The following is a 21,735-nucleotide window of genomic DNA, read 5'->3' as shown; positions in this document are numbered from 1 at the left end:
CTCGCAGGAGAAATGATCGACAACAGATGGGAGATGGCCCAGACGGGCGGTGGGGTGCCGGACACCAGAGTCCTCACCCCGTAAGAGGAACAGGTGCTGGAGGTCGGGGTGGAGATCAAGCTCTGTCACCAGCATAAAGGTTGGCGGGCACCGAGATGGGGATCCACTGGCCGTCACCCCAGCCGTGTGCTCAGGGTGTGGGGCAGGGCTTTGCACATGGACCACCATCTTAAATATCTACCGCTGCCTTCTCCGGCGTCTGGCTGCCTGGCCTGCCAGCAGCATCATGAGGGCTGCTTCCACAGGGCCAAGATACCGTCCATTGCGTATAATATTTGTAAGGAATTGGGAGAAGGTGTGAGACAGACAACCAGCGGTATCTTCTGCCCCGGGACACTCTATTCCCCCCATTGCTCCCTCTCTCCCCCATTGCTCCTGCCTCCTCCACCTCCCACACCCATCCCCGCCCCCTATCCCCTGTCTTCCAACACACTCTGCCTGTAAGAGGAATGGCCGCAGCTGGGGCCCTGCTCACTGGACCCTCCACCCAGTACTGCAGATACCTGCACGTAATGTTACCTGGGCCAGGTGGTGGTCCCCTGCCCGGTGCACACGCCCACCCTTTTGTCCCCGGTGCTGGGCCCAGCCCCCTGGGTTTCCAGATCGTGGCAACTGTGTCCGTGGTGTTGCCTCCCATAGTGTTCAGGGGCAGTGTCCATGCACCATTGTCTGAGTGGGATTCTAAGCAATAACTCCCACATGCGACATTGCACGCATACCCACGGGGATGCAGTTGGGAGCTGTGAAGTGCTCAGTTAACTACAATTGCCAATTCCCAATTGCCTTCATCTGCGTGGCCAGCAGAGGCCTCTGTGGTCAGTATGAGTTATGGGTGGTCGGTGGGGCAGCCGAGCTTGTTGTGTTCTGTGGCTCTCCTGATCATGAAGACATGCACAGAACATGTATGTTCCTTTTTATTTATAAATTTAGAGTACCCAATTCATTTATTCCAATTAAGGGGCAATATAGCGAGGCCAATCTACCCACCCTGCACATCTTTGGGTTGTGGGGGTGAAACCCGCACAGACACGGGAAGAATGTGCAAACTCCACAGGGATAGTGACCCAGAGCTGGGATCGAACCTGGGACCTCGGCGCCGTGAGTGCTAACCACTGTGTCACCGTGCTGCCTGGAACATGTATGTTCAACCTGAACAATTATTTATTATTAAACACGTGGGCAGGTAACTGACCTATGTACAAACAAAACTAGTTAAGTTCTGAGAGAGCTACTGTAAATGCGACTGTCCTACTATCCGTCCTGTTACCAACTGTCGAGACTCATCAGTCACATCATGCACGTCTGGCGCCACCCACTGGCAGGAGGTCATACCTGTGAATACATGCACTACTTTATACAGTTATATACATTTATACACAGATATGCATGTATGTATATCACCACAGGGCTTGGTCTGAGGTTGCTCCCAGAATGGGAACACACAATCCAGGGGGTGGGGTGGTGGACCCACTGAGACACCCATCTTCCCATCCGCTCCTCCCCCCCATGGGCGGACCTCTCCTGCCCCACACAACCCCCCCCCCTACTGATGGATTGGATTGGATTGGATTTGTTTATTGTCACGTGTACCGAGGTACAGTGAAAAGTATTTTCTGCGAGCAGCTCAAAAGATCATTAAGTACATGAGAAGAAAAGGGAATAAAAGAAAATACATAATAGGGCAACACAACATATACAATGTAAGTACATAAGCACTGGCATCGGATGAAGCATACAGGGTGTAGTGTTAATGAGGTCAGTCCATAAGAGGGTCATTTAGGAGTCTGGTGACAGTGGGGAAGAAGCTGTTTTGAGTCTATTCGTGCGACTTCTGTATCTCCTGCCCGATGGAAAAAGTTGGAAGAGTGAGTAAGCCGGGTGGAAGGGATATTTGATTATGTTGCCCGCTTTCCCCAGGCAGCGGGAGGTGTAGATGGAGTCAATGGATGGGAGGCAGGTTCATGTGATGGACTGGGTGGTGTTCACAACTCTCTGAAGTTTCTTGCGGTCCTGGGCCGAGCAGTTGCCAGACCAGGCTGTGATGCAGCCCGATAGGATGCTTTCTATGGCGCATCTGTAAAAGTTGGTAAGGGTTAATGTGGACATGCCGAATTTCCTTAGTTTCCTGAGGAAGTATAGGCGCTGTTGTGCTTTCTTGGTGGTAGCATCGACGTGGGTGGACCAGGCCAGATTTTTGGAGATGTGCACCCCTAGGAATTTGAAACTGCTAACCATCTCCACCTCGGCCCCGTTGACGCTGACAGGGGTGTGTACAGTACTTTGCTTCCTGAAGTCAATTACCAGCTCTTTAGTTTTGCTGGCATTGAGGGAGAGATTGTTGTTGCTACACCACTCCACTAGGTTCTCTATCTCCCTCCTGTATTCGGACTCGTCATTATTCGAGATCCGGCCCACTATGGTCGTATCGTCAGCAAACTTACAGATGGAGTTGGAACCAAGTTTTGCCACGCAGTCGTGTGTGTACAGGGAGCAGAGTAGGGGGCTAAGTATGCAGCCTTGCGGGGCGCCGGTGTTGAGGACTATTGTGGAGGAGGTGTTGTTGTTCATTCTTACTGATTGTGGTCTGTTGGTCAGAAAATCGAGGATCCAGTTGCAGAGTGGGGAGCCAAGTCCTAGGTTTTGGAGCTTTGATATGAGCTTGGCTGGGATTATGGTGTTGAAGGCGGAGCTGTAGTCAATAAATAGGAGTCTAATGTAGGAGTCCTTGTTTTCGAGATGCTCTAGGGATGTGTGTAGGGCCAGGGAAATGGTCTCTGATGTGGATCGGTTGCAGCGGTATGCGAATTGCAGTGGATCAAGGCGTTCTGGGAGTATGGAGGTGATGCGCTTCATGATCAACCTCTCGAAGCACTTCATTACGACTGAAGTCAGGGCCACTGGTCGGTAGTCATTGAGGCACGTTGCCTGGTTCTTCTTTGGTTAGGGTGGTCTTCTTGAAGCAGGTGGGGACCTCGGAGAGCAGTAGGGACAGGTTAAAGATGTCCGTGAATACCTTTTGTGAGGGCCACGAAGAATCCAGCACGAGTTTTAAGGATACAAAGTAATAACATTTATTTACAATAACATATATATATATATAACAGCAGCAGCAACTTCCCTTGCTGCACACTCCTTCCTGCTGGTTCCAAACTGGCCAGCTTTATTTATACTTGGAGTTTACTAATGGTTTCTCCGCCCCCCTCATTGGGGAAGCTCATACTCCCACAGGATTGTGGGATTGTCATTAGTCCCCAGCCAATGATAAGCAGGCAGGTTATAACAATACCTCTGCCAGCTGGTCCGTGCAGGCTCTGAGTGCACGACCAGGGATCCCGTCCGGGCCCGTCGCCTTTCAGAAAGGCCAATCTGACTTTGGAAGCTGTGATGGAGGTATGAGTGAATTATGGGCTGCTGAGGTACTCAACAGGGGATTGTTGGTTACCTGCTCGAACCGAGCATAGAATGCATTGAGTTCATTGGGGAGGGGTGCGCTGCTGCCAGAGATACTGTTCGGCTTCGTTTTGTAGCCCGTTATGTTGTTTAGTACTTGCCACAACCGCCAAGAGTCTGTCTGTGACTCTAGCTTGGTTTGATATTGTCTCTTGGCATCTCGGATGCCTTTGCGGAGGTTGTACCTGGATTTCTTGTATAGGTCGGGGTCGTCTGCCTTGAACGCCTCAGATCTGTCCTTCAGTTGGGAGTGAATCTCGCGATTGTGCCATGGTTTCCGGTTGGGGAACGCACGTACTGCTTTCTTTGGCACGCAGTCGTCAACATATTTGCTGAGGAAGTCTGTGACGGTGGTGGCATACTCATTTAAGTTGGTCGCTGAGTTCTTAAATATGGACCAGTCCACTGTCTCTCAGCAGTCAAGTAAGAGCTCTTCTGACTCCTCGGACCAGCACTGCACAACCTTCTTAGCTGGATTCTCCCGCTTGAGTTTCTACTTGTATGCCGGGAGAAGGAGCACCGTCTTATGGTCTGATTTCCCAAAGTGCGGTCGGGGGATGGAATGGTAGGCGCCCTTGATTTTTGAGTAGCAGTGGTCAAAAGTGTTGTTGCCCCTGGTGGGACAGGAGATGTGCTGGTGGAATTTTGGCAGTACTCTCTTGAAGTTGGCCTTGTTGAACTCTCCGGACACGATGAACAAGGCCTCCAGGTGTTCTGTTTCGTAGTTGTTTATTACTGTGTATAGTTCGTCCAGCGTCTTCCTCACTTCTGCCTGGGGTGGGATGTAGACCGCTGTGATAATGGCTGAAGTGAACTCACGTGGAAGATAATATGGTCGCCACTTCACGGTCAGGTATTCCAGGTCTGGGGAGCAGTAGGTCGCCAGAGTCGCCACATCCAAGTACCAGGAGGAATTGATGAGGTGGCAAACCCCTCCACCCTTCGCTTTGCCTGATGATGCCGTGCGGTCTGCCCGGGGAATTGAGAAGCCTTCAGGTTGTATGGCACAGTCCGGTGAGGCGGGGGTGAGCCATGTCACTGTGAAACAGAGCACACAGCAGTCTCTTACTTCCCTCTGAGAGGTAAGTCTGGCGTTAAGTTCATCCAGCTTGGACGTTGCCAGGAGTACGCTGGGGAGAGGGGTCTTGAAACCGCGTTGCTTCAGTCTAACCTGCAGACCGCCGCGTTTCCCACCCAACCAAGTCTGTCCAGTAGCTGGCTTCCCCACCCACCCTTCCGAATACCAGCGTAACCCCAGTGCCCTTGCGCTCATTGCCCGAGAGTGAAGATGGCTACTCACCTCCTCGGATCCTGGCAGCAGCCCTTCCGCCAGCTTCATGTTTTTTAAAAGGAGTACTAATTGGCACCCACGTGACCCTGGGGAGGCCGGTAGAATACGTAATAATAATCTTTATTGTCACAAGTTGGCTTACATCAACACTGCAATGAAGTTACTGTGAAAAGCCCCTAGTCGCCGCACTCCGGCGCCTGTTCGGGTACACAGAGGGAAAATTCAGAATGTCCAATTTACCTAACAACACGTCTTTCAGAACTTGTGGGGGGAAACCGGAGCACTCGGAGGAAACCCACGCTGGCACAGGGAGAATGTGCAGACTCCGCACACAGAGTGACCCAAGCCAAGATTCGAAACTGGGACCCTGGCACGGTGAAGCAGCAGTGCTAACCACTGTTCTATCATGCCGCTCACATACGAGAATACTGGAGGCCGTTAGATAGGGGGCCACTCCCGTTAATTGTATGGAGATTGGACTTAAGTGGTAATTATTGGTTTGTCGCCACGCTACGATTTCGCCAACGGGGGCTTCATCGACCACCCATAACCCCCACCGATTGCCGAGGCCTCTGGTAGTGTGACTGAGGCTATTGCTAATAGAGAATTGGCAATCATGGTTAAGTGAGCACTTCACACAATCCAAGTGGATTCCCATGGGTGGGCAAGCTATGTAGCATGTGGAAGTCATTGCCTCACATCCCAATCAGACCGACTACATGTCCATTCACCCGCAGGTCCTCCAGTCGACGGCGCAGGCCCATCCAGAGTGGCACCCTCTGCAGCCTCCCAGGAGACCACGTCAAAGGGGAGCTTCGAGGATGCCACCGTAATAGTCGCTGCACAGCTGATATCCTTACCCTCCACCAATACACAGCAGATACACACACCTCAGTGGGAAATGTCAGTGGTCAGAGTTCTGGGGCACAATCTGGTGGGCACCACACTGCTGATGATGTACATCAGGTGGAGGCAAGATTGCCCAGGCGAGACAGAAATCGGAGGTCTGCTGGATCCCAACCCAACTGGGTGCAACCTGATGCTAAGCCTGTGGAACAGGTTATCCGGAAATGATGGAGACAATAGGGAGCAGACAAGACATTCAAGGGAGATGTCAGCGACACTCCAGCAGATCCATAGCCACTTGGAGGAATCCCAAAGGCTATGGCGCGGGAGATGTTGCCAGCAATGCGTGAAACCGAGGCCAACACTGCTCGAGTGGCAACTGCAGTGGAGAGCCTGGTGCACGATATCGGCACCATTTGTGAAGGTGTCCAAAGCGTTGCACAGTCAGTGGGTCTCAGCAGAATGTCTGCCTCGCTGGGGGATGTCACCCAGTACCAGGCTGACTTTAATGAGGTTCTGTGGGACATGCCCGCTCTCAGATGGGAATGGCTGAGGCGCTGCGGAGCTAGTCCCAGTTGCAGCTGGTCATTGACGAGGCACTGCAGATCTTGTCCCAGTCACGGAGGAGCACAGCAAGTGAGCACCCTGTGATGGGGTGGACCATGGGGAACCGCCAGGGCTGGCAGAGCCAGATGATGCAGGGGCAGCCAGGGATCGAAACAGCTGCCCCTCCATCCCAAGGTGAACCCCAAGGCCCTATGGGCACCTACTAGGAGGAAGTGGCGCTGAGTGCCAACCCGGATCCATCCCACGTGGTCTCCTGGGAGGCTGGAGAGGGTGCTACTTTGGATGGGCCTCCGCCGTCGACTAGAGGACCTGCGGGTGAATGGACATGTGGTCTGTGGGAGGGATGGGTCAGTCAGTCAGTAAGGCAATAACAAGTCACGTTTGACAGGTCCCCCGGGTGGAGCCCGGTGGGTCCTCACCTCTGTGGCATCCACCAGCCACGTAGGTGACCGCTCTGACCTCGGCCACACCGGTCACCTCCAGGGCACGCTCCTCGAAGGTGGTGAAGTTTCTGATGTCTTGCACTCCTCTGCCAATCCGGGCACTTTCCCAGCAATTATGGGAGAGCTTTTCCTGAGGGGACCCAGAGAGGGTATCGTCAGCCACATGCGTGGTTCATAATGGTGGAAGGGAGGGTTGGGGGGGTTGAAGGGGGTTGGGGGTGGAGGGAGATGTTGTGTTATGTAATTTGGAATAACACAAGCTGCCACTTGACGCAGTTTTGAGTAAAGGATACTCCAGACTTTGAAGTGAGTGCAATGTGTTTTATTGAACTATTAGCACGGTTCTCAATGAGTTCGACTCTCTGCTAATCTAAATGTAGTAACTCAGTCCAACTGAACCAGCCTTGCTCTAAGCCATGTGTGATGCTGCGGATACACCCTGTCTCACTCTGTAGATGTTGGTCTGTGGAAAGAGGCGGGTGTGAGTGCCTCATCCCTTTTATATTGAGATACCACCCCTGAGTGTCTTGACTGCTCATTGGTTGTGTCCTATTCTATGTGTTCATTAGCTGCATGTTTGCATATCATGACATCTTCCCCTTTTTTAAATGTTTTGTTGGCGTATGTAAATGTATTTACATGTGAATGAGTCTGTCTACCGTGACTGACGGAGGACAACAGAACAGAGCAAACAAAACAAATGTTCACAGGTTCAGTCTCTGAGGCTTGCGTCTGATCCTGGTCGACCGGCGGAGCGGTGGCAGTGGGGATAACGGCGCCTTGACAGGCGGGATGGAAGCCTGACTGGTGGCCTCGTGGTGCGAGGTATCAGGAGGTGGCAATTCAACATATGGAAATGGGGTAGAAAGTGGTTGCGGGCAGGCAACTTTGCGCAGTGCCCGTCGATTCCTTCACACGATGGAGCCGTCAACCATACGTACAACATAAGAGTGGGGCGCGGCCTGTCGAACAACAGCAGCCGGGGCAGACCACCCACCATCCGGTATCTGGATCCTGAAAGTGTCTGCCGGGGATAGCACGGCCAGATCGGTGGCATGGGCATCATAGCCCTGCTTTTGACGGTCTCTGAGCTGCTGCATCTTCTGCAGCACCGGGAGGTGATCCAGGTTGGGCAGGTGTATGGCTGGAAACATCATCCGCAAGTCCCTGTTCATCAGGAGTTGAGCCAGCAACATGCCAGTTGACAATGGAGTCACCTTGTACGCGAGCAGTGCAAGATGTAGGTCAGAAGCAGAGTCCGCAGCCTTGCAGATGAGCTGTTTCACAATGTGCACCCCTTTCTCGACTTTTCCATTGGACTGTGGATAGTGCGGACTGGAGGTGGCATGCTGGAAATTGTACGACCTGGCAAACGTGGATCATTCTCGACAGTTAAAGCACGGGCCATTGTCACTCATGACGGTGATTGGGATGCTATGCCTTGAGAACGTCTCCTTACAGGCTTTGATGACAGCCCGAGAGGTGAGGTCCGGGAGCATCAGCACCTCAGGGTAATTTGAGAAATAGTCGATGATCAATACATAGTCGCGACCATTTGCATGAAAGAGGTCGATGCCAACCTTGGACCACGGAGAGGTCACTATGTCATGCTGTTGGAGCTCCTTGCTCTGCGCTGGCTGGAACCGCTGACAGGTAGCACAGTTCAGGACCATGTTTGTGGTGTCCTGGCTGATGCCGGGCCAGTAGACAGCTTGCCGGGCTCTGCGTCTGCACTTCTCGACGCCCAGGTGGCCCTCATGAACCTGGCGCAGCACCAAGCTCTGGAGACTGAGCGGAATGACAATCCTATCCAGCTTGAGGATGATACCATCAATCACCATCAGGTCGTCCTTCATATTGTAAAATTGTGGGCACTGCCCTTTCTGCCAGCCATTGGTGAGGTTGTGGATGACGCGCTGCAAGAGGGGGTCTTTGGCTGTCTCATCACGGATGAGAACTACCTTCTCATCTGTCGCCGGGAGAGTGCTAGCACACATCTGCACCTGCAATTCGATGTGCTGGATGATGTCCAGCGGCTCACTGGGCGAGGTGACAGAGCGGGCCAATGTATCAGCGATGATGAGCCCCTTGCCAGGTGTGTACACCAAGTTGAAGTCATACCTCCTAAGTTTAAGCAGGATTCTCTGCAACCGAGGCGTCATGTCGTTCAGGTCCTTGTGGATAATGTGGACCAGATGTCGTCGATGCCGGCCTGAAGATCCACATGGGAGGATGTCGCGGTGTAAACCCTTTGAATGAGGTTCAGCTGCTTGCAGATGTGCGCACCTAGTAGGGATGCCCTGTCCGGCTTAACAATTTCAAAGTGTAACCGTGCTTGTGTGTGTCAGTTGGATACGTGCAGATGGCAGGATCCCAGTGCCGTGATGGCATTCCCATTGTAATCCAGGAGCTTGCAGGCAGCTGGAAGGACCGTGGGGGGCTTCTTAATGCGTCTGAAGTCTGCCTGTGAGAGGAGGTTGGCAGAGGCACCTGTGTCCAGCTTGAACTGGATGGAGCAGTGGTTGACCTTTATCACTGCTCGCCTTTCGTCCTCGGAATCCACAGCTAGGATCAACTGGACTTGCGATGTGTCTGATGTGGCATATTTACACTTTGCAATAATGCCCACACGGTAGGCGTTGTCCAGGCATTCATCTGGATCCGTTGCACTGCCAGGATCAGAATCCTGTAGGCGTTGTTGCACACTCCGGATGCGCCGTCATCGGAATTGGGAGCGCTGGTTCCTGACTGGTGGTGCTAATCTGCATAGTGGCCTGGCTTCCTGCAGTTTAAACAGCGTCTGCCTCTTGCAGGGCAGTGTTTCTTTAAATAGGCTTTGCCACAGTTCGAACACGCCATGGCGTTGGCGTCCTGACGCTCCGTGCGTTGTTGCACATGCGCAGTGCCGTTCTCAGACGTCTGCACCTGCGCAGTGCGGGTTTCGGCTGCTTCGTTATCCCGTTCGCATCTCGCATGCGTCGGGCCCCGGGAAGAGCGCGCAAAATGGCCGCTTTCGTCAATGTTGAGACGCTGCCTCCGGGAGATGGCCTGCACACTCTCGGCTTCGTGGGAGGCTAGTTTATCATTTTCTGCCGTTTTGTACTGGGAATAGCGATTTTTAGCATGCTCATGCACTGTGCATGTTTCAATCGCGACTAGCAGGGTCATGTGCTTGATTTTCAGTAACTGCTCTCTCAGAGGATCAGAGTGAACTCCATAAACAATTTGGTCTCTGATCTTGGAGTCAGTGATATCACCGAAGTTGCATGATTGCGCTAGCAGTCTAAGGTTAGTTAAATATGAGTTGAAGGATTCGTCTTTACCTTGCAATCACTGCTTGAATATGTAGCGCTCGAAGATTTTGTTGGTGTCCACCTCACAGTGGCTGTCAAACTTGTCCAGGATGGTCTGAAACTTTGTCTTGTGCTGTAAGGCGTGATCACCTGCTGTGGTGAGGAGAAGAGCTATCTTCCATGCATCAGACGCACCATTGAGGTTTGATGCTTCGACGTAAAGCTGAAATTTCTGCTTGAATGTCTGCCAGTTGGCACTGAGATTGCCGGAGGTCCGGAGCTGGTGAGGAGCCTGAATCTTTTCCATTGTGCCGGTATACATTCGCTGGTCGTCACGGATCTTGCTGAGTTGAACTAACTAGACTGAACAGACTCCTGGTATCATGTTGTGTTATGTAATTTGGAATAGCACAAGCTGCCACTTGACGCAGTTTTGAGTAAAAGATGCTCCAGACTTTGACGTGAGTTCAATGTGTTTTATTGAACGATTAGCACAGTTCTCAATGAGTTTGATTCTCTGCTAATCTAAATGTAGTAACTCAGTCTAACTGAACCAGCCTTGTCCTAAGCCACGTGCTGGGGTGTGAATCTGAGGATACACCCCTGTCTCACTCTGTGGTCTGTGGAAAGAGGTGGGGTGTGAGTGCCTCATCCCTTTTATAGTGAGATACCCCCCCTGAGTGTCCTGACTGCTCATTGGTCGTGTCCTATTCTATGTGATCATTAGCTGCATGTTTGCATATCATGACAGGAGGGATGGGGGTTCCTTGGATAGTTGGGGGGTGGATGTTCCCGTGTGTAGCATGGTGGAGGTAATTGACCTTCTTCCTGCATTGCGGGCCAGTCCTCCTGGTCACACTCCTGCTGCTCACAGCTGCCACCACCTCATCCCAGGAAGCACTGGCTGCCCTGTGGCTCACTCTCCTGGACCTTTGGGGGAGCAGGCTCCTGGTTCCACGGCGTCTAGCAGCCTCCCCAGGTCAGTGTCCCTGAATCTTGGGGCTGGTCTCCTCGGCTCCATTATGGCGAGCTTACTACGGTTGGCTGAGCAAGTGCTGCGTAAGTGATGCTCGAGCTTGTTAGCGGGGGGCTGGCGACCACGGTGTTGGCGAATCGGTTGGCGAGCCTTCATTTGCGGCGATAAACCCATGAGTCCATGTTAAGTGGACCAATTAACGTTGAATAGCTTTTCCGGCCTTGTGGGGCCGAGCGCCGGGATGCTCGCGGCAATTCCTGCTCGCTACAACATTTCAAAATCTTTCCGGAGAATCGTGCCCAAAGACTGATAAACTTTTGAAAACTTAGAGAATTAAGGGAGTTAGGATCAGGTGGGAAGATGCAGTTGAGGTAGATCAGCCACATATGAGTCGGCTTGAAGTGCTGAATGATCTACGCTGACACTTATTTTTACATTCTTATTTTCTTATAAAATCAGGCACAGGGATTACAACGCACAATAATTACTCTGTGATCGATCAATATGATGTAAGCAACACTCATACTTCCTGCTGTCTGCTCATTTCTAAAATTAACCGCTGCACATGCTGCTGAGTGACTGCATGCAGGGAGCCCAGTTCATGCAAGGTTGGCGCCACTTAAAACTAGCCTGAACTACTTAAAGCCAACCTGCACCTTTTCAGGTGAGATGCATTCTGGCTGCAGCAGCGGTTTCAGGAAGGAACCTAAATGATGCAAAATGAAAGGGAAAAGGAGCTAAGGGAAACATCCTCCCAGCATTTACTGTAACAAACCCTGTAATAATTTTATGTTTCAAGTAGATCAGCCCACATTCTTCTAAATTCAAACAAATATAGGCCTAGTCTACTCAGCCGCTCCTCATAAAATGAGGATGCCATGCTGAGGTCATTGAAACATGAGATGCATTTAAGAGATGGGACATGCACCCGCTATCACTGGCGGGGAGGGTACAGACCGTGAAAATGACAGTCCTCCCCAGATTTCTGTTTGTCTTTCAGTGCCTCCCCATCATCATCCCAAAGGCCTTTTTCAAGTGGGTGAATAAGGTTATTTCGGACATTGTGTGGGCGGGTAAAACCCCGTGAGTGAAGAAAGTGTTGCTGGAGCGCAGTCGGGGGAGGGTGGGTTGGCGCTGCCGACCTTCTGCAATTACTACTGGGCGGCTAATATAGCCATGATTAGGAAGTGGGTAGTGGGGGAGGGGTTGGCATGGGAGCAGATGGAGGCAGCGACATGCAAAGACACCGGTTTGGGAGCACTGATAGTGGCACCTCTTTCGTTCTCGCCGGCCCGATACTCCACAAGTCCGGTGGTAGTGGTGGCTCTGAGAATCTGGGGGCAATAGAGGAGATATAAGACAGTGGAGGGAGCATCGGTTTGGAACCCGATTTATAATAAGCATCGGTTTGTACCGGGTAGGCTGGACGATGGAGTTGGCAAAGGGCAGGAATTAGAAGGATGGGGGATGTATTTATAGATGGGAGCTTTCCCAACTTGAAAGCCTTGGAGGATAAATTTGAATTGCCAGCAGGGAACGGGTTTAGGTATTTGCAGGTGCGAGACTTCCTGAGAAAACAGGTGCTGGCCTTTCCGCTGCTGCCGCCATGGGGGTTACAGGATAGAGTAGTCTCCAGTACCTGGGTGGGAGAGGGGAAGGTTTCAGATATTTACCAGGAACTTTCGGAGGTGGAGGAAACTCCGGTGGAGGAGCTCAAGGGCAAGTGGGAGGACGAGCTAGGTGGAGAGATAGAGGCGGGTCTGTGGGCAGATGCCCTAAGCAGGGTTAATACATCCTCATCATGTGCCAGGCTTAGCCTGATACAATTTAAGCTAGTCCACCGGGCACACATGAAAGTGGCTAGGATGAGCAGGTTTTTCGGGGTAGAAGATAGGTGTGCGAGGTGCGCCGGAAGCCCAGCAAATCATGTCCATATGTTTTGGGCATGCCCGAAGCTTGGAGGTTTTGGCAGGGTTTTGCTAAGGTAATGAAAACAGTGCTAAAAACACGGGTGGTGCCGAGTCCGGAGGTGGCGATCTTTGGAGTGTCGGAAGAGCCGGGAGTTCAGGGGGCAAAAGAGTCTGACTTTTGGCCTTTGCCTCCCTGGTAGCCCGGAGACGGATCTTATTAATGTGGAGGGACTCGAAGCCCCCGACTGTAGAGACCTGGGTTAGTGACTGATGCACAATCAATTACTCTCGAGACAAGGTGAGTCATAACTAATCGGCTTTAATCAGCTAGAACTGTACCCAGCAGCTTCGATACAGAAAGTGAAGGCTGCTGGGACGGCATTGGTTCTTATACTCCGCCTCTCAGGGCGGAGCTATGTACGTTAGCCAATGGTAGACTCCTAGGTCTAGCCAATGGTCATCCACCTCTCAGGTACTGCAATACCTGGTATTACCACATTCACACCCTGTTAAAAAAGAACCCAGCGGGGTGATGGACAGCGTTGATGTCGCCTTTCGCATGGTAGGACCAGGTATGGAGGTGATGTCGAGGGTAACAGAAAAGTGTTTATGGTGCAGCAATCAGTCGATTGGGTGGCCTGGTCGTCCTTCTGGAGTGTCTGGGCTTCGGCGATGATCCTGGTGGGGGCCCCGGCGGTTGCGACTCCGGGAACGTGGTGTCTTCCTCCTAGGCAGCTTCGTCACCCCTAGGCGGCGCTGTTGGGGCGAAAAGTGGGCAGGGGGGGGGGAGGGGCGCCTGAAGAGGGCGTCGGTGCCTGTTCGGTGCTGGGTAGTGGCGGCGGCAGCACTGACCCTCCGGTCAGGTGCTGCGGGGAGGGTGGGTGTGGGGGCAATGGTGCGGGTGCGCGTGGGGCTCCGGTGGGTGCCAGGTCCCGAAGGGAGACCGTGTCTTGGCGGCTGTCAAAGAACGCTACGTAGGCGTACTGGGGGTTGGCATGCAGCAGGTGGACCCCCTCGACCAACGGGTCCGACTTGTGCGCCCTCACATGTTTCCGCAGCAGGACGGGTCCGGGTGTCGCTAGCCAGGTTGGGAGCGAGGTCCCGGAGGAGGACTTCCGGGGGAAAACAAGGAGACGTTCACGAGGTGTCTGGTTTGTGGTAGTACAGAGCAGCGACCGGATGGAATAAAGGGCCACCGGGAGGAGTTCTTGCCAGCGGGAGACTGGGAGATTCCTGGACCGTAGGGCCAGCAGGACGGTCTTCCAGACTGTTCCGTTCTCCCTTTCTACCTGCCCGTTTCCCCGGGGGTTGTAACTGGTCGTCCTGCTGGAGGCGATGCCTTTGCTGAGCAGGAATTGACGCAGTTCGTCGCTCATAACGGAGGACCCACTATCACTGTGAATGTATGCGGGGAAACCGAACAGTGTAAAAATACCCTGGAGGGCCTTGATAACGGTGGTTGTGGTCATGTCCGGGCAGGGGATGGCGAATGGGAACCGGGAGTACTCATCAATCACGTTCAGGAAGTACGTGTTGCGGTCGGTGAAGGGGAGGGGGCCTTTAAAATCCATGCTGAGGCGTTCAAAGGGACAGGAAGCCTTTATCAGATGCGCTCTCTCTGGCCAGTAGAAGTGAGGTTTGCACTCCGCGCAGATTTGGCAGTCCCTGGTGACTGTTCTGACCTTCTCGATGCAGTAGGGCAGGTTGTGAGTCTTGATGAAATGAAAGAAATGAGTGACCCCCGGGTGGCAGAGGTCCTCGTGGAGGGCTCGGAGGCGGTCCACTTGTGCAGTGGCACAAGTGCCGCGGGACAGGGGATCAGGAGGCTCGTTCAGCTTCCCGGGTCGGTACAAGATCTCGTAATTGTAGGTGGAGAGTTCTATCCTCCACCGCAAGATCTTGTCGTTCTTAATCTTGCCCCGCTGCGCATTATCGAACATGAAGGCAACCGACCGTTGGTCCATGAGGAGAGTGAATCTCCTGCCGGCCAGGTAATGCCTCCAGTGTCGCACAGCTTCTACTATGGCCTGGGCCTCCTTTTCGACCGAGGAGTGGCGGATTTCGGAAGCGTGGAGGGTGCGGGAGAAGAAAGCCACGGGCCTGCCCGCTTGGTTGAGGGTGGCCGCCAGAGCTACATCGGATGCATCGCTCTCGACCTGGAAGGGGAGGGATTAGTCGATGGCGCGCATCGTGGCTTTTGCGATGTCCGCTTTGATGAGGCAGAAGGCCTGGCGTGCCTCCATTGACAGGGGGAATTTTGTGGACTGGATCAGTGGTCGAGCCTTGTCTGCGTAATTAGGGACCCATTGTGCATAATAGCTGAAGAAGCCGAGGCAGCGCTTTAAGGCCTTGGGGCAGTGAGGGAGGGGGAACTCCATGAGGGGGCGATGCGTTCAGGCACTACGTAGCCTAGGATGGCTAGACGGTCGGTGCTAAACACGCATTTATCCTTATTGTAGGTGAGATTAAGGATATTTACGGTCTGGAGAAATTTTCGGAGATTGGTGTCGTGGTCCTGCTGGTCATGGCCGCAGATGGTGACGTTATCAAGATACGGAAACGTTGTGCGTAAGCCGGTCAACCATTCGGTCCATCTCACGTTGGAATACCGAGAACCCGTTCGTGACACCGAAGGGAACCCTTAAAAAGTGATAGAACCACCCATCTGCTTCGAAGGCAGTGTACTGGCGGTCACCATTACGGAGGGGTAGCTGGTGGTAGGCAGACTTGAGATCCACCATGGAGAAAACCTTGTATTGCGCAATCCTGTTTACCAGGTCGGCTATACGGGGGAGAGGGTACGCATCCAGTTGCGTAAACCTGTTGATGGTCTGGCTATAGTCGATGACCATCCTATGTTTCTCCCCGGTCTTTACCACCACTACTTGAGCCCTCCAGGGGCTGTTGCTTGCTTCGATGACCCCTTCCTTCAGCAGCCTTTGGACCTCGGACCTGATGAAGGTCCGGTCCTGGGCACTGTACCGTCTGCTCCTGGTGGCGACGGGTTTGCAATCCGGGGTGAGGTTCGCAAACAGGGAAGGCGGGTCGACCTTAAGGGTTGCGAGGCCGCAGACAGTAAGGGGGGTATAGGGCCGCCAAATTTAAAGGTCAGGCTTTGCAGATGGCACTGGAAATCCAGCCCAAGAAGGGTGGCTGCGCAGAGGTGCGGCAGAACGTACAGGCGGAAATTGCGGAATTCCCTGCCTTGGACAGTGAGGTTTGCTAGGCAGAACCCCTTTATCTCCACTGCGTGTGACCCGGAGGCCAGGGAGATCCATTGGTTTACGGGATGGGTGACAAGAGAACAGCGCCTTACCGTGTCGGGGTGGACAAAGCATTCCGTGCTCCGGGAGTCGATCAGGCACGACGTCACGTGGCCGTTGATGCCGATCGTTGTAGTGGCTTTCGCTAGCGTCCGGGGCCGACTATGGTCCAGGGTTACGGAGGCCAGCTGCAGTAAGGAGGAGTTCTGGTCGGGCAGTGTGGAGTCGGCTGTGCTATGGGCCTGAGGCCCCATCCAAGATGGCGTCAGCCACGGGTCGCACATGGAGTCCGGGGATGTCGAAGATGGCGGCAGCAAGGGACAAAATGGTGGCGCCCACCCATCCACCGTGGTGGCCGGGGGGCAAAATGGCTGTGGCCGTGGGTCGCACGCTGCCTGAGGATAGAAGAGCGGCGGTGGGCCTTGGACGGCCAGGGCTTGAAAGAAAGGCTGCTGATAGTCGCTGGAGACCGCGGCCACGGCACGGGCCTGGCAGACCGCGACATAGTGGCCTTTCTTGCCGCACCCTTTGCAGGTGGCGGTGCGGGCCGGGCAGCGTGGGCGGGGATGATTCGCCTGCCCGCAGAAGAAGCAGCGTTGGCCGGCGGTGATAGCGGGCCGTCTCGCCATGCAGGCCTGCGGGGTTAGCGGAAAAGTCTGGGGGGCTGCCGCGATGGGGTGCCACGCAGCCCAGGGGGGCGCCGTGCGTCCGGGAGCAAAAGCCAGTGCGCTTTTATACGCAACGTCCATGGACCCCGCCAGGGCTCGTGCCTCAGTGAGGCACAGTGTGCCCATTTCAAGGAGCCTTCGGCGGATGTCAGGGGAAGTCATACCTGCCACAAAAGCATCCCGAATTAAAGGTTTTGTGTGCTCGTTCCCCGTAACTGGTGGGCAGCCACAGTTTCGGCCCAGCACTAGCAGTGCCCGATAGAAGTCTTCCAGTGTTTCTTCAGGGCTTTGCCTTCTAGTTGCCAGCAGGTGACAGGCGTAGACCTGGTTCACAGGACGGATGTAATGTCCTTCTAGCAGCTCGATAGCTGCAGCATAGTTCGCCGCCTCTTCGATCAGAAGGTAGATCCAAGGGCTGACCCGTGAGCGTAGAAGGTGCATTTTCTGCCTTTCGGTGGGGGTGTCGGCGGCCGTGTCGAGATAGCCCTTAAAACACGCCAGCCAATGCTTGAAGATAGCAGCGGAGTTGTCTGCGTAGGGGCTGAGCTGAAGGCACTCCGGCTTGATGCGGAGATCCATCCTTTCAACTGAAGTAATAGCTGATTAAATTGATGCACAATCAATTACTCTCGAGACAAGGTGGGTCATAACTAATCGGCTTTAATCAGCTAGAACTGTACCCAGCAGCTTCGATACAGAAAGCTGCTGGGACGGCATTGGTTCTTATACTCCGCCTCTCAGGGCGGAGCTATGTACGTTAGCCAATGGTAGACTCCTAGGTCTAGCCAATGGTCATCCACCTCTCAGGTACTGCAATACCTGGTATTACCACAGTGACATGGCTGGGTTTCTCTGTCTTAAGAAAATAAAGTTCGCCTTAAGGGGGTCAATGGTAAGGTTCACCCAGAGGTGGCAGCCGTTTGTCTATTTTCTCGGGAAAAATTAAACTGTCAGCAAAAGCAGTATTCCAAAGGGGGGGGGGGGGGGAGAGAGGGCCGGATTGTTGTTTCATGGTTGGGGTGTGTGAAGGTTCGGATGGGGGGGGGGGGGGGATGTTTATTGTACCATGTTCATGGCATTGTTATTGTTGTTATTATAAAAACCTGCAAATACCCTAATAAAATGTTTTTTTAAAAAAAGGGATGTGTTGCCCCAAAGTTTTTTTTGGTCTACATATTATTTATACCACAGACCAAACGATCGTGGAGCATATCAGGGGTAAAGCAGTTCCATACTCACAAAACTAAGCTATCTTCCATAGCTGTGATGTGGAATCGGTGACAAACTCACCGGAGGACGTGTCCGCCGAATTAAAACAAAACCTTTGAATGATCACTGATGGGGTTGGGTTAAAATATTGTGCCACAAGTTGGTCGAATGAGTGTGTATCTGGCCCCGCCAGGTACGTAAAACTCCTGATTATTCCGAAGTGTGTGCCCCGCAGGCCATCAACAGTATGGCCATGTAGTGCTCATTCTCTGTGATGTTGTTGGCCCGGAAGACATAATGCATTGTTTCTGCTTGTAACAAAGAACAATATAGCACAGGAACAGGCCCTTCGGCAACTTGTTCCAGTCTTCACCACCGGCGTCAAATGCATCCAGTCGTCAAAACAGAGGCTTAGCAAAATCATTGGTTCCAACCTGGGTCCAGAAAATTGGGGAGGTGGCTCAGCCACTAAGTTTTAGCATCAACAGCAAACCAGTTTACTCCTCATCGTCAGTTTATGGGTGGTATGGTAGCACAGTGGTTAGCACCGTTGTTTCACACCGCCAGGGACCCGGGTTCAATTCTCAGCTTGGGTCACTGTCTGTGCGGAGTCTGCACATTCTCCCCGTGTCTGAGTGGTTTCCTCCGGGTGCCCTGGTATCCTCCCAAAAGATGTGCTTGTTAGGTGAATTTGACATTCTGAATTCTCCCGAACAGGCACCATAGAGTGGTGACTCGGGGATTTTTACTGTAACTTCACTGCAATGTTAATGTGAGCCTATTTGTGACACAATAAAGATTATTATGATTATTAATAGGGGCACATGGAGTCCATAACAAGGAAGAATAAAGAACTTCGGTTTATTTACAGATACGTTATATACAGCTTCCAGAAGATCCCTACTGGGTCTCTATCACAGTCGGTGCCTTTCTGGTCGACATTTTATACATAGCTGAATGGAGTTCCCCCGCCCCTCAGCAGGGGAGCTTGTACTCTGTGAGAACCATAGGGAATATAATCATCCCCACCCCGAAGGTCCCTTGCGGGATGTGACAAATACATCAGTCTGAATGCAGTTTAACAAGTTTAATTACCTCAGACAAGTATGAAAAGTGTTTATATTTCGTTTTACCTATTTCTAATCCATCTTTCATTTTTGTAACCACTCTCGAAATCCTTCTTAAGGAATATGTGAAGTTTTATTTCCAGTCAAGCAGGAGAGATTAGGGGCACAATTTCTTTCCTAATTTTTTATTTTTAAAAAATAAATTTAGAGTACCCAATTACTTTTTCTCCAATTAAGGGGCAATTTAGCATGGCCAATCCACCTAACCTGCACATCTTTGGGTTGTGGGGATGAAATCCACGCAGACACGGGGAGAATGTGCAAACTCCACATGGACAGTGACCCAGGGCTGGGATTCGAACCCGGGTCCTCAGCACTGCAGTCCCAGTGCACCACATGCCGCCCTCTTTCCTAATTTTGTGGTGGGTACAAAGGTAAACTGGTACAATAATTCATGCCATAGACCAGCTTACCATTTTCCTGGCACCATCCACCCCCAAGCTATTTTTCAGGGAAGTGGGATTGGGTAGAATAGTTAGCTACCTGAAATCGGCTGACTGGAATTTTCCTCCCTATGCATTAGGAACTAGACTATCTGCATGGAGGTAGCCTCCTGGTGGAAAAATGGGGGGGGGGCAATGCTCCAGGCAGGTTTTGAGGCCTTCTCTTCGGAAAGTGAGCGATTGACATGCTTCCTGATTGCTGCCGCTGTCACTCAAGTGAACAATATGAAGGGGATCATTCCAATGTAATGTGTTTTGATTTCATCAATCTGTAGAAAATAACCTGGCCTTTGATTGCTTCCACAGATGTTACAGCTGAGATCAGCAGTTCAACACATGACAAATCATAGATACATAATTCTGCTATGTTGATGTGATTCATTACATAGAAGCCTTTCTCATTTAGGATATATATAACAGTCACAGTAAAGGTAAAACTCTGATACCTGTTTGTAGTATTGAAGATGAAGAATGCACTGGCATCAGGCATGGGAACAGCCTTCTCTTTTATATGCAGTTCAGAGAGAGGCCGAGGACGTGGTCCGACAGGCATTTCCGGCTCATCATCCTCTTCATCTCCTGAAGCCAGAAATTTATGTCTAATTATTATGACTCTATAATCGACAAAATATCCCAATCATTGCTTTATAGTCATAGCTGTAAGTTTTTTTTTGTACCTTAAATGGCATAGACTTGGCATAAAAAATTAAAGTGCAACCAAATTAAAAGTTTAGTTTCAGTGATTTCAGCAAGACTCAGAATTTAGGGGGAAGGTGCTTTTCAGATCCAATGTAACACCTGGATTCAAAAACCTGCGACATACCTCAATGTATGACAGGACTTTATGCAATATATCAAAGCATTTTTATAGTTGCCTGGCAATATAAGTTTAATTCCTTGAGCAAGTGAACAAAACTTTGTACATAGATTTAAGTTGTGTTAAATTCTGGTTTGTAATTTATCAAAACCCAAAGATGGGTTTATGAACAATGTTATTGCTCAATCATATGTGCACAATATCTTTCACATAATCCATTCAACCCTCTGATATGTGGGGGATAAGATTGTAGTCCATGTGTTATCCTATTTTTTATCTACATTCACATCTAGAATATTTCGACAATATCTTCCAAATCATCCAGGCCTCGTAATTCCTTGCATTATGTTTCTTTTTATAAAAAATTCATTTGAAATGAAAAATGAAAATCACTTATTGTCACAAGTAGGCTTCAAATGAAGATACTGTGAAAAGCCCCTAGTCACCACATTCCGGTGCCTGTTCGGGGAGGCTGGTACGGGAATTGAACCCGCTCTGCTGGCCTTTGTCTGCTTTACAAGCCAGCTATTTAGCCCATTGCGCTAAACCAGCCCATGCTTTTGATGCGTGCATTCTGAGATTTCAATAGGATCATTGCATTGATCATGATGTTTTCTTGCAAATCTACATGTCTTGCAGATCAAAGCAGTATAGGTTTGGACTGTTTTGGAAAACTATTCCTTTTTTAAAATAAATTAAGAGTACCCAATTCATTTTATCCAATTAAAGGGCAATTTAGTGTGGCCATATGGAGCTGGGTCAGTGGGTCAGAATGGAGGAGAGTTTATGTAGCGGGTCGGGATTGAAGGCCCTAAGCAACAGTGCCGTTCCCAACAGCCCCGGGGAAATACACAGGGAGTCCGGTAGTAATAGCTTCGTTGAGAATTTAGAGGCAGTTTTGCCAAAACTTCGGGTTGGGGGCAGGGTCAAAGGAAAGGCCGATTTGGGGGAATCATAGATTTGAGCCAGGGAAGTGAGATGGACCTTTTCGGAGATGGGAGGAGAAAGGAATTAGGACGCTAAAAGAGTTGTTTCTTGGGGGTCGGTTTGCAGGATTGAAGGAGCTGGGAGCGAAGTATGGGCTGGAGCAAGGAGAAATATTTAGATACATGCAGGTTTGAGACTTTGTCAGAAAGGAGATACAGAGCTTCCCGGTAGAGCCGGCCTTCACATTGCTGGAGGAGGTGCTGACGACAGGAGGACCGGAGAACGGGGTAGTGTCAGTGGTTTACGGGCCTATTTTGGGAGAGGAGAAAGCACCGCTGGAAGGGATCAAAGCAAAGTGGGAGGAAGAGTTGGGAGAGGGTATGGAGGAGGGGTTCTGGTGTGAGGTGCGAGCTTGGGACTGATACAGCTGAAGGTGGTATATAGA

General features: G+C 51.6%; 1 protein-coding gene across 5 annotated transcripts in view; it reads right to left on the bottom strand.

The window, feature by feature from the left end:
- Positions 1–21,735, bottom strand: part of cacna1c (calcium channel, voltage-dependent, L type, alpha 1C subunit) — a 1,623,635-nt gene that overhangs the window by 557,029 nt on the left and 1,044,871 nt on the right. For all 5 annotated transcript variants that reach the window (XM_072484617.1, XM_072484613.1, XM_072484615.1 and 2 more), the window contains one exon: positions 19,993–20,125. In XM_072484617.1, the coding sequence (XP_072340718.1) occupies positions 19,993–20,125 (133 nt within the window). The remainder of the gene's footprint in view (positions 1–19,992; positions 20,126–21,735) is intronic.

Source organism: Scyliorhinus torazame, chromosome 19 (assembly GCF_047496885.1).
Source record: "Scyliorhinus torazame isolate Kashiwa2021f chromosome 19, sScyTor2.1, whole genome shotgun sequence".
In the NCBI taxonomy this organism is placed as follows: domain Eukaryota; kingdom Metazoa; phylum Chordata; class Chondrichthyes; order Carcharhiniformes; family Scyliorhinidae; genus Scyliorhinus; species Scyliorhinus torazame.
This window is presented reverse-complemented; position numbering and strand designations above follow the sequence as displayed.